This window comes from Mesocricetus auratus, unplaced genomic scaffold (assembly GCF_017639785.1).
Source record: "Mesocricetus auratus isolate SY011 unplaced genomic scaffold, BCM_Maur_2.0 Super-Scaffold_100026, whole genome shotgun sequence".
NCBI classification, from domain to species: domain Eukaryota; kingdom Metazoa; phylum Chordata; class Mammalia; order Rodentia; family Cricetidae; genus Mesocricetus; species Mesocricetus auratus.
In genome coordinates, this window is record NW_024429207.1 from 10,486,909 (window position 1) to 10,499,095 (window position 12,187).

The window sequence follows — 12,187 nt, forward strand, 5'->3', positions numbered from 1 at the left end:
GCTGTCCTGGAACTCGCTCTGTAGACCAGGCTGGCCTCGAACTCACAGAGATCCTCCTGCCTCTGCCTCCGTAGTGCTGGGATTAAAGGCGTGCACCACCAACGCCCAGCTTGTTTCAAATTTTCATGGGCTTTATTTCTGCGAAATACATTACATTAGAATATTCAAATTATCGTGACAACAGGACACGTACATTTCTCTCTCCACTTATCTCTGTAAATTTCGCTAGGTTAGAAAATAGGACAGCTTTATTGTTTTACTTTGCTCGTTTTCCAGTTTCCTCATCCCATTTTCCAATCCAACAGGAAACTGGAAAGAACTTCTTCCTGTTGTCCCACTCTCTGCATTCCAGATCTTCTTTCTCAAATTACCCGAGGAGTTCTCTTTTCAGTCCTGTCTCTCAATAGTGGAGGCGTAACAATCCATGTAACGTAAACTAGAGCCTGCGGCTGCTTTGCAACCCTGTAGGGGTTTCCTTTGGTGTAGCAACACAATGCAAATGACTTTCTATAGAATTCCCAGTCTCCTCTGCGCCTGGACTCTGACCACCACTACCTGTCCCTGTCTTATAAGAATTACGGCTTCCGCCCAGCAATGGTGGCGCACGCCTTTAATCCCCGCACTCTGGAGGCAGAGACAGGCGAATCTCTGAGCTCGAGGCCAGCCTGGTCTACAAAGCGAGTTCTAGGACAGCCAGGGCTACACAGAGAAACCCTGTCTTGAAAAACCAAAGAGGGGAGAAGGTAAAAAAGAGAGAGAAGATTACGGCATCGTGGTAAATATGGCTTCCTCCTGTAGTAAATATGGCTTCCTTCGGTACTTAAACCTTTTTCCATTTCCTGACATCCTGAATGAAATCCTCTTTTACTTTGCTCGGTAAAGCGGGGCATTTGGGAGCTCTAATCTCACCCTCTCTTTTTTGTTTCTGGTTTGTTTTGTTTTTTTTTTTTGCTTTGTTTTGTTTCGGAGGCTTTCCTAGATGGTCCTTACAAAAATGGCTTCCTTCCCGTCCGCCGTCTCTCGACTCGAATGTTTCCCTGAGTATTTTTCTCTATTAGAAATTATTTTGTTGATTTACTGTTTACCCTCTGTGCCCCCTGCATTATGAAAGCATGTCTCTGTGATAACTGGGAACTTTGGGTCTTTTTCGTTCTTTATATTGAGTTCCTAGAACAATGTCAGATGATTGAAGAATTTCCGTTTGAGAAATGAAGCACTAGTTTTATCCCATGTCATTAGATTTTTATCTTTATCTGTATTTGCCAGTAAGCACTTGTTGTGTGGTTATTACGACTAATTAGAAGCTTTTGGGACCAGTTGGGTGGCAACATGTCGGTAATCCCAGAGTTTGGAAAGCAAGGGAAGGAGATCATGAGTTCAAGTCAGTCTCCACAACACAGTAACAACATAAAAAAATCATCCTATCCCAGCACTCGGGAGGCAGAGGCAGGCGGATCTCTGTGAGTTCGAGGCCAGCCTGGTCTACAAAGTGAGTTCCAGGACAGCCTCCAAAGCTACAGAGAAACCCTGTCTCGGAAAAAAAAAATCATCCTAACTTTATTTGCCATTCTCACAAGGTTGCATATTGGGTGCGAGATAGTATAATGCTCAAATATCTGATAAATAACATAATGAAGAAAAGTAAATGGCTGTATTTAGATTAGATGATGATATATTCATAAAATATGTGTCTCTTTGACAGTTCAGAAATACTCTATCTAAATAGCATTTGTAATCTATTGAAAATTTTTCATTAAGTATCTAAAGTTGTAAATAAATGCTTAGTATAAATTAACTTTTTGAAGATAATTGAATCAGGTCTCACCAGAACTATAACTAACGCATATTCATAAACTCATTTCTATAGAGAAATGGACTAAGCTGGGCCACGTGATAAAGAAGACAGGAGACTTTTGCATTTGGCAGTGTGAAAGTACAATCCAGCCAGCAGGTAAGACTAAACTATTTTACACACTATGCCAGGAACTGTGTTCTTTGTTTTTTAATGTATTTAACTTTATTATATGTGCACTGGTGGTGAAGGTGTCAGATCTGGAACTAGAGTTACAGATGGTTGTGACCACTGTGTGGCTGTGGGCACTGAACCCAGGTCCTCTGGAAAAGCAGCCAGTGCTCACAACCCCTGAGCCATGTCTCCAGCCCAAGAACTGTGTTCTTCTGTGTAGCATAAGAAGCTGGGGAACATTTAGTGTGGAGTCTAAATGCACATAAGGGAAATTCTGAGAAAGCAATGTTTAAGCAGAGCTCGGAAGTGAAGGTGGGTGTGATCCTACATGCTAACAGTGGCACGAAGCAGGGGTGTGTTAGTGAGAGAGAACATGCCGTGGACTAGTGGGGTGGGTGCCTTGTTCTAGGGAGAGCTTATTATGTTGATTGGTTGAAATTAGGAGAATTAAAAGTGCCAGGTGTGCATAGCCTGTGACCCCCCAGCACTCAGGTTGGGAAGTAGCTGTACATCCTTGGCTGCATAGTAAGTCTAAGGCCCACCTGGAAAAAACAAGACCCTGTCTTAGAAAAAAAAAAAAGTGTTGTATGGGGAAGGTGTCTTGTGTGCCTGGCATCTGGCTTTGGCTTTGCCCCTTTTGGCCAGCCTAGCAGAAATTTACAGCCAGCCCACTCCTCTCAGCACATGGGTGACAGTGGGTCTTGGTGTCTGCCACACATCCCTACACTGTTGGTGGAGACAGAATGCAATTCTTGTTTGTGTGCAAGTCCTTGTGAGCATGCTTGCTGTCAGAGCCCTGGATGGTAAATGGGAATAACCACTCCAGGACACCTAAACGCTACAAAGGAACATTTTCAGTTTCTATTTTGAAGTTTCTCTCCTTTTATTTATTTTATTTTATTTATTTTATTATTATTATTATTTGGTTTTTCGAAACAGGGTTTCTTTGTGACTTTGGAGGCTGTTCTGGAACTAGCCCTGTAGACCAGGCTGGCCTCGAATTCACAGAGATCCTCCTGCCTCTGCCTCCCGAGTGCTGGGGTTAAAAATGTGTGCCATCACCACCTAGCCTTTCCTTTTATTTTTATATTTTATGGTGTGTGTGTATGTGTGTGTTTAGTGTATTTAGGTGCAAGTGGAAGTCAGTCTATTCTCTCTACCACATGTCACTGGCAGCAAGTGACTTTTCCTACAGAGCTTTGTTGCTGGCCAGCTCTATTATTAAGGTTGTTTTGTTTCTTAGATTCCTGTAGCTTAGAATCACATAGCTGAGGACTATAAATTAGTATGTGGCTTTGTTGTCAAAATTCATATCTGAGAATGACTGATTCTGAGTGTTCAGAGGATAACCTCAACAGGATCAATGTGAATATTTTAGCCCCAGCTAGCTCCTAGTTGGCAATTTAGAAACACCACTATACCACAGCTGCACATGCGGGGGAATGTTATTAGCCATTTCCCCCTGCACATATTACTTCATGTTTTCGAATATGTTCTTGGGTGTTGTTGATCTTACCATGTTGGACTGACTCCTGGTGAGTTTTACCATGGAAGAATTGATAAGCCTTTTCTTTTCTTTTTTTATTTTTGTTTATTATAAGTAATAAATTTTTATTTAAAGGGGTTTGATTGTTGTTCTTCATCCAGATCACATGGGTTCAAGATTTCTTTCCCAAAGACGCTCAGTCTGCTTCAGGCCTTTGTTTTTTCTCTCTCCTTGGATTAAAGACAAATTCAAAGTCTTCTTCAAACAACTTACTTTAGGAACCATTTTAAGGTTGGCCTCTCACTTGAACCCAACATGTTTGACGGGTTCTGCTCATTGTCATTCCTAACACAATGCTAATCTTTTTTTTTGTTTTGTTTTGTTTTGTTTTTCGAGACAGGGTTTCTCTGTAGCTGTGGAGGCTGTCCTGGAACTCACTTTGTAGACCAGGCTGGCCTCGAACTCACAGAGATCCGCCTGCCTCTGCCTCCCAAGTGATGGGATTAAAGGCGTGCGCCACCAATGCCCAGCACACAATGCTAATCTTTATGAAGCATATGCCAGTGCCTGAAGTGTAAAAAACAAAAAAAAAAAAAACGGACATTAGTGTTTTATACTTTTGCTGATTCACTGCCTATTGGCAAACTCTTTAAGCAAGGGAAGACTAGGAGAAATCGAATGTAAAGAGATAAGCTTGGAGAGAAGAGAATCAAATCAAGCTGCAGTTATTTTAGATGAAGCTATTGAGAGAACAGCTTTTGTATACCATCATAGGTGTGGTCATGGCCTAAGATCTTGCTAAACGGTCTTTGGATAGGCCTTCCTTAATCATGATCGATGACTTTAAGTGGCCAACAGTAGATGTGATGGGTGGGGTGTTCTTGCCCTAGCAGCTGAAGTGCAGTGTGCTTTGTTTTCGTTTGATTTATTCATCTTTTTGTCAAAAGCAAATGGTCATGTCTCTGTTTGTGATTTTCTTTTTTCTTTCTGTCTTTCTTTTTTTTTTTAGCATGGCCACTTCAAAGTAGTTTTAAGCTGTTAATAATCATCACATAGCTTTCACATTTGCACTTGCTTAAAGAGCATTTAATTTCTGTTCCTTACAGCAAGACATCAGAACAATAAAGACATCTTTTTATCAGGCACTCAATTTGAACATTAAGCAAAAGGCAGAAACACAACAATAACATGCTGCAACTTTTAAATGGTCTTGCTGTTTAGATTTGGCTTTTGTTCTTCTTGGGATTTTTATTTGGTTTGTTTTTTTTTTATATAATGAGAAAATAGCCAAATTATCACCCCATGACTTCATTATGTCTTAAATTCACAAGATACAGGATTCCATAGATGTTTTAATTTTTTTTTATTTTTTGGATTCCAAAGAATCTTCTAGAAAATAGGCCAGCCAACTGAAGCTTGGTAATGAAATCTTGCCTCTCCCTATTTTATTGTAACAACATCCTCATTCCTTTTACTCACTGCAATTGCTTCTCACTTCAACAAGGCTGAATAGTTTAGACTAAAACATGGGGCCTACCAACCCTATATCTGGCTCTGTACTACTACTACTACTACTACTACTACTACTACTACTACTACTAATAATAATAATAAAAATAATAGCTACTGTCCCTACCTCACTTAAAGCAACAGGATCCAGTGTAGAAGGAGTAAAATGAATTAAAATAGCACTAACTGAGTGCATGCCCAGCATTTACTGAGTGCCATGATGGGCATGTGCCTTACAAGCTTCTTTCATTTCCCTTTGACAGCTCTTACATATGAAAGGAAGCAGGGCTGTGTCCTTCATTGCCTCCCAAATATCTCATCAACTGCAACTGACCTAATAGGTTTACTTGCCTAAGTGCTCTGTTTAAAATTGCAAACTTAAACTTTCTGCAAGTGCCCTTATTTAGTGTTTTTTATGTCATTCTGTTGTGTGTGTGTGTGTGTGTGTGTGTGTGTGTGTTTTTGGTGAGACAGGGTTTCTCTGTGGCTTTGGAGGCTGTCCTGGAACTCACTCTGTAGACCAGGCTGGTCTCGAACTCACAGTGATCCGCCTGCCTCTACCTCTCAAGTGCTGGGATTAAAGGCGTGCGCCACCAACGCCCAGCTTCTGTTGTGTGTTTTTCGAGACAGGGTTTCTTTGTATTGTTTTGGAGCCTGTCCTGGAACTCTTGTAGACTAGGCTGGCCTCGAACTCACAGAGATCCGCCTGCCTCTGTCTCCCTAGTGCTGGTATTAAAGGAGGCTGACCTTTTCTGACACCCTACCTCTACCTTCCAAGTGCTGGGGTTACAAGCCTGTTGTCCCGTAGTCCTTTTATGCTATGCTGGGGATTGTACCCAGGGCTTTGTGCACCCTACCAACTGAGCTACAGCCACACCCCCAGCCCACATTGTCATTTTATGTGCTTGTGAAGATTCTGTGCCATAAAGGCATAGTGTGTGTGTGTGTGTGTGTGTGTGTGTGTGTGTGTGTTTATTTGCTGATGTATCATGAGCATTGTGTAGTATAGAATAAGGGTGGCACCATACTAAGAGCTCAGTCAGTACTAGCAGTGAGGACGTGTGGTCCACTGGAAAGTTCCAGTTGTGCATATGTGTGTTCAGGCTCACAATTCATTTTCTTATAGTCTTTTTTTGGGGGGGGGTTTGAGACAGGGTTTCTCTGTATTGTTTTGGAGGCTGTCCTGGAACTAGCTTTGTAGACCAGGCTGGCCTCGAACTCACGGAGATCCGCCTGCCTCTGCCTCCCAAGTGCTGGGATTAAAGGAGTGCACCACCAACGCCCGGCTCTTATAGTCTTAAGATGTTAGTTGTAAGTTAGTTACTCCTTTTGCAAAGTGAGTTATAAACCTTTTTTTTTTTTGGTTTTTTTTTTTTTTTTTGGTTTTTTTTTTTTTTTTTTTTTTGGTTTTTCGAGACAGGGTTTCTCTGTATTGTTTTGGAGGCTGTCCTAGAACTGGCTCTGTAGACCAGGCTGGTCTTGAACTCACAGAGATCCGCCTGCCTCTGCCTCCCAAGTGCAGGGATTAAAGGTGTGCGCCACCAACGCCTGACCAAACCTGTTTTCTTTTTATTTATTCTTTTCTCATACAATGCATCCCAACCTCAGTTTGCCCTTCCTCCACTCCTCCCAGTCCTCTGCCCACCCACACCCCACCCTTCCCCAGACCCCCTGCTCCTCCCTTTCCCTTCAGAAAAGAGGAGGCCTCCCAGGGATGTCAACCAAACATGGCATAACAATATTCAAACCCTCATCAAGGATGGACGAGGCAACCCAGTAGGAGGAAAGGGGTCCCAAGAATAGGCAAAAAAGTCAGAGACACCCCTCCTCCCTAGAGTCCCACAAAGAAACCCAAGCTAAACAACCATTACATACATGCAGAGGACCTAGGTCAGACCCATGCAGGCTCCATGATTGCCAATTGGAGCTCTGCTTAGTTGATTTTGCAGTGTGGGCTTTGTTCTCCTGGTATCCTCAACCGCTTTGACTCCTGCAATCCTTCCTCATCCTGTTATGCAGGGTTCCTGGAATCTCTGCATCTGTTCCCACTCCTCACTGACAATTGGGCTAGGCATGTATGAATATAGCAGAGTATCATTAAAAATAATTTCATTGACTTTTTTCCAGTCATGTTTGTATCTGCCCTGGAGTCTCTGGGATATCCAACTTCCGGTTCCTGGACATCCAGGCAGTATCAAGCATGGTTTAAAGTTAGAGCAGTCATTGATTGGCCACTCCTACAAGTTCTGAGACATTTCCCCAGCATATCTTGCAGGTAGGACAGGTTGTAGGTCGAAGGTTTTGTGACTACGTTGGTGTCCTATCTACCACTGGAAGCCTTGCTTGGTTACAGAAGATGGCCAATTCAGGCTCCATATCCCCCATCACTAGGAGTCATCCATAGGGTCACTGTCATAAATTCCAAGGAGCTTCCACTGCACTTGATTTCCACAGCGACCCCGAAATGACCAATTCCCGACGTCTCTTCCGGTACTCTCTCCTTCCATTCCTCCTTCCCCCAGCTAATCCCTCCTGTTTTGTTTCCATCCCCACCCACTCCCACTCTACCCAAAAACTCCATTCTCTTTCCTCTTCCCAGGGAGATCCATGCATCCACCCTCTATTTGAGCCCTTCTTGCTACCTTCTCTGGGTCTGTGGGTTGTAGCATGATTATCATGTACTTTACAGTTAATATCTATTAATATGTGTGTACATAACATGTTTGTCTGGGTCTGGGTTACCTTAGACCCAGACCTAGTTCCATGGTGTCTTTATTTTTGTTGTTGGTTTGGGTTTTTTTTGTGTGTGTGTGTATGTTTTTTTTGTTGTTGTTGTTTTTTGTTTTGGTTTTCAAGACAGGGTTTCTCTGCATTGTTTTGGAGCCTGTCCTGGAACTCCTGTAGATCATGCTAGCCTTGAACTCACAGAAATCCACCTGCCTCTGCCTCCTGAGTGCTGGGATTAAAGTTGTGAGCCACCAACACCTGACTTGGTTTTGGTTTTTTAAGACAGTTTCTGTTACAGCTCTGGCTGTCATGGAATGGGTTTTGTATACCAGCCTAGCCTTGACCTTGAACTCACAAAGACCCCCTCTGCCACCCAAGTGCTGGGATTATATACAGGCAATGCTTCTGCCTCTTGAATGCTGGGATTAAGGGTAATATCATATGTATTTTTGATAACTGAGTAAGACTATTGTAAAAATGTACCATGTTTTCTTTGTCCATTCTTAGGTTGAGGTCTATCTAGGTTGTTTCCAGTTTCTGACTGTTATGAATAAAGCTATTATGAACATAGCTGAGCAAGAGTGTGGTGTGACTGAGCATTCTGTGGGTATAGTTGAGTCTTGAAGTAGATAGATTCCCAGTTTTCTGAAGAAGCACCATAGTGAGTTCCCTAGTGCTTGTACAAATTTGTACTGTTCTCCAGCAACGGAGGAGTGTCCCCTTCCTTACTCCACATTTTGATGGGATTTTCATGGGAATTGTGTTGAATCTGTAGATTGCCTTTGGTAGGATGACCATTTTTCTTATGTTAATTCTTCCAATCCTTGAGCATGGGAGATCTTAGCATCTTTTGTATTTTCCGTTACTTCAAAGACTTGAGGTTTTTATCATAAAATTGTTTCACTTGCTAGCTTAAGGTTATTCCAAGATATTTTATATTGTTTGTGGCTATTGTGAAGGGTGTTATTTTCCCTGATTTCTTTCAGTCTTTCACATGTGGGACAGCTACCGCTTTTTTTTTTTTAGTTAATGTTGTATCCAGCTACTTTGCTGAAGTTGTTTATCAGCTGTAGGAATTCCCTGGTAGAATTTTTGGGGTTGTTTATGTATACTATCATACCATGTATAAATAATGATGCTCTCACTTCTCCCTTTCCAATTTGTGTCCCCTTGATCTTTTGTTGTTGGCTTATTGCTCTAGGGAGAACTTCAAGTACTATATTGAATAGGACTCTAGAGAGTGAACATTTCTGATTTTAATGAATTGCTTTGAATTTCTCTTCAGTTAATTTGATGTTGGCTATCGGCCTCCTGTAAATTGCCTTTATTATGTTTGGGTATGTCCCTTGTATCCGTAATCTCTCCACGACTTTTGTCATGAAGGAGTTTGTGAAACTCTTATTCAGCTCTAATGAAATGATCATGTGGTAAAACATTTTGTAAGAGAGCTAGAGAACAAGCTCACTGTGAAGATCAGAGGACAATCTGTGGGATTTGGTTTCTTTCTAATGCTTGCTTTCTATGATCAAATTCTGGTGAGGGACTGGCAACTTCCTGCTGAGCCATGCCACTCTCTGTAGCATTTATTTACCGAAGTCATTTTCTCACAGTGACTGTAGTATTGGAATACATTTTAATTTCAGGTTATTATCTAAGGCAGGTGTGTCCTGGGGGTGACTCTTGTGGATCGGCGCTGCCTGGAAGAGATTAACATTCCTCTTTCACGACGGAATTAGCCAAAACAACATAAGCAAATGAAGAAAATGGCAAAGACAAGTGGCCAGAAAGGCCTGGGCAGAAGAGCTCTCAGTAGTAGAGCGAGCCCCAAACAAGAGGAGGTGACTCAAGACACCATTCACAATGAAGATGTATACAGTGAGACAAGCCCAGAGACCGAGGAAGATGACTTTCCCGATGGTTACATAGAGTACATCATCAGAGGTGAGTTTTCTGAACCTATTTTGGAAGAGGATTTACTTTTTAAATGTTTCGAAAACCTAGAGAAAGCCGAACAGGGCCTTTCTCTCCAGGTTCTTGATGCAAGTTCCCTTCTTGAAAGTTCTTTGGAATATGTGACTAAGGGTGCAAAGCAGGACAAAAGAGACGCCAAGCAAGAACAGCCTCAAGAGATTGTTGGAGCGAACTCAGCCCTTGAGTCTTCCAAGGACGTGACTAGCGAGAAACTTCCCGTTGAAAAATCATCATTGGAAACTGATTTATCAGATCATGAGCAGCTTGCGGAACCTCCTGCAGAGAAGCCGAAGGGTGGTAAACACTGTGCTCCACTATCGATGCTGGAGTGTCCTCAGACAGGGTGCAGGAAGAAGCTGAGGAACAAGACCGCCCTGAGGAAACATATGCTTGTCCACGGTCCCCGTCCGCACGTGTGTGCCGAGTGTGGGAAAGCTTTTGTAGAGAGCTCGAAACTCAAGAGACATCTTCTGGTCCATAGCGGAGAGAAGCCATTCCGGTGCACTTTCGAAGGGTGTGGGAAGTGCTTCTCGCTGGACTTCAACTTGCGCACACATATCCGCATCCACACTGGTGAGAAGCGCTTTGTGTGCCCCTTTGACGGCTGCCAGAAGAGCTTTATTCAGTCAAATAACATGAAAACTCACATCCTAATCCACAAAAAGGCAGGGAAGAGATGCTGAAGAAAACCAAGACAGAGACTGTCCGCAGGTCGGGTAGTCTTAAATGGATGAGTCAATCGGGATATGTGCTTTGTGGATTATTGTTTGTAAGGGTGTGATGCCATCATGGCTAAGACACTTTTGCAACTTAGAAAGCATACTCTTATTTTTTTATGCTTCATTATACCATCTTAAGAACATTTTTATATTTCGTGGTGTAGTTCCAATTGTAAAGTCAATGATGAAGTCGCTTCAAAAGCATAATCCTTGATGTATATGATGCATTATTGAATGTAATGAGGGGTTTTTTGCATACTTCATACAGAAATCACTGATTTTTAATTATGCGGTTTCTAACTGCCTGGCTCTTACCTTTAAAACTGTGCTTCATGTAGATGAGATAATCCTAAAGAGTGGAAAATTTTGGCTGTAGTCAACAAACGAATGAGTTACTTACATGTTTTTATGTCAAACTATTAATCATAATTATATGTGAGTGGTTATATAATAAAGTTGGCCCATCTGAAAATTTTAGATGTTTCAAAATAAAAGGACATAAGAGTTCTAGAAATCTGCTAAATTTCTGAAAAATCAAAACCACATTAAAAAGATAACAGCTGGTCATCGTGCCTTTAATGCTGGCCCTCAGGAGGCAGAGGCAGCAGATCTGTGAGTTTGAGGCCAGCCTGGTCAACCTCAAGCTTGGGAGGCCAGCCAAAACTGTATAGAGGCACCATGTCTGAAGAGGAGAGGAAGAAAAAGGGATTTTTTTTTTTAATATAGCAAAAGGGTGTAGTGTGGTGGTACACCTTTGATCCCAGCATTCAGGAAGTATAGGCAGGCAGATCTCTGTGTTTGAGGCCAGCCTAGTTCACAAAGCAAGTAGCAATTTGGCCAGGACTACACTCTGTTTTCCAAAAACAGAGTTACTAACATTCTGTGTTGATACACCAGTCTGTTAGGGTAGAAATTGTCTATTCAGAGATGTGCCGCTGGAGTGTTCTAGTAAATTTCTGAGGGCTACCACCAGAGTGACCAACACAGAGTGCTTCAAATACCAGAAATGCATTATCTCCTAGTTCTGGAGGCTGCCCACCCAAAATCGAATGGTCACACCTGCTGTGTGTTTACCTCCTGTGTCAGCCGTGTCTTCTTACGTCACTTGCTGTTTTCTGTTCAGATTCCCTTTCTCGAGATACCAGTCATCAAGTAACATTCTATCCTGAAGACCTGTCATCTCAATTATCTATAAAAAAGACCTTCAGAATAAGATCCCATTCTGGTTCTGCAGTATGATTTTTGAGGATACAAATCATAAATGTGTAGTACTCTTGACCCAGTAAATTTTATTTCTAGAGTTCTTTCGAAAATGCTTGCATTCGTGTTTTTCCCCGAGGACATTAAGTGAGTTGTATATAATGTAGCAAATTCATAACGTAAATGTCCACGCAATAAAAACAATTGCCTAAATCATTCAAGATCTCCTCAGTAGAAAGAGATGCAAATATTGTTAAAGAGATCTACAAAGGGAAGTGGGAAAATGCTCACATCTAGATAGGACCCGTAGATAAGAGGAATTTTGGTTTTAATAGATGAGATAAATGGTTTGCATGCTGGGAAAGGAATTCAAAGAGGCTAAATATGGACAAGGAGGAAAGAGTAGCCGGAATGAAAATCTAAGTATTATAATAAAGATTATTTGTATTATTTCAAGGTGAACTATTAAAGACCAGAAAATAAGCAGGCATCAAACTTTGAATGCGCCCCCACCCAGCAGTCAATGGAGATAATTTGGTAAAAATGTCACTATGTATTGAAGATTTACCATACCCCTGGAAATTCCAGCATATCTTTTTAGAAACAAAG

General features: G+C 41.8%; 1 protein-coding gene across 1 annotated transcript; it reads left to right on the plus strand.

Annotated features, from left to right (window-relative positions):
• The first annotated feature begins 1,329 nt into the window (after positions 1-1,329).
• Positions 1,330-11,794, plus strand: Zfp42 (ZFP42 zinc finger protein). Its single transcript, XM_021225094.2, has 2 exons — positions 1,330-1,335; positions 9,425-11,794. Exons 1-2 carry the CDS (start codon positions 1,330-1,332, stop codon positions 10,340-10,342), a joined length of 924 nt encoding a protein of 307 aa, XP_021080753.1. The 3' UTR covers positions 10,343-11,794.
• The last annotated feature ends 393 nt before the right edge of the window (positions 11,795-12,187 follow it).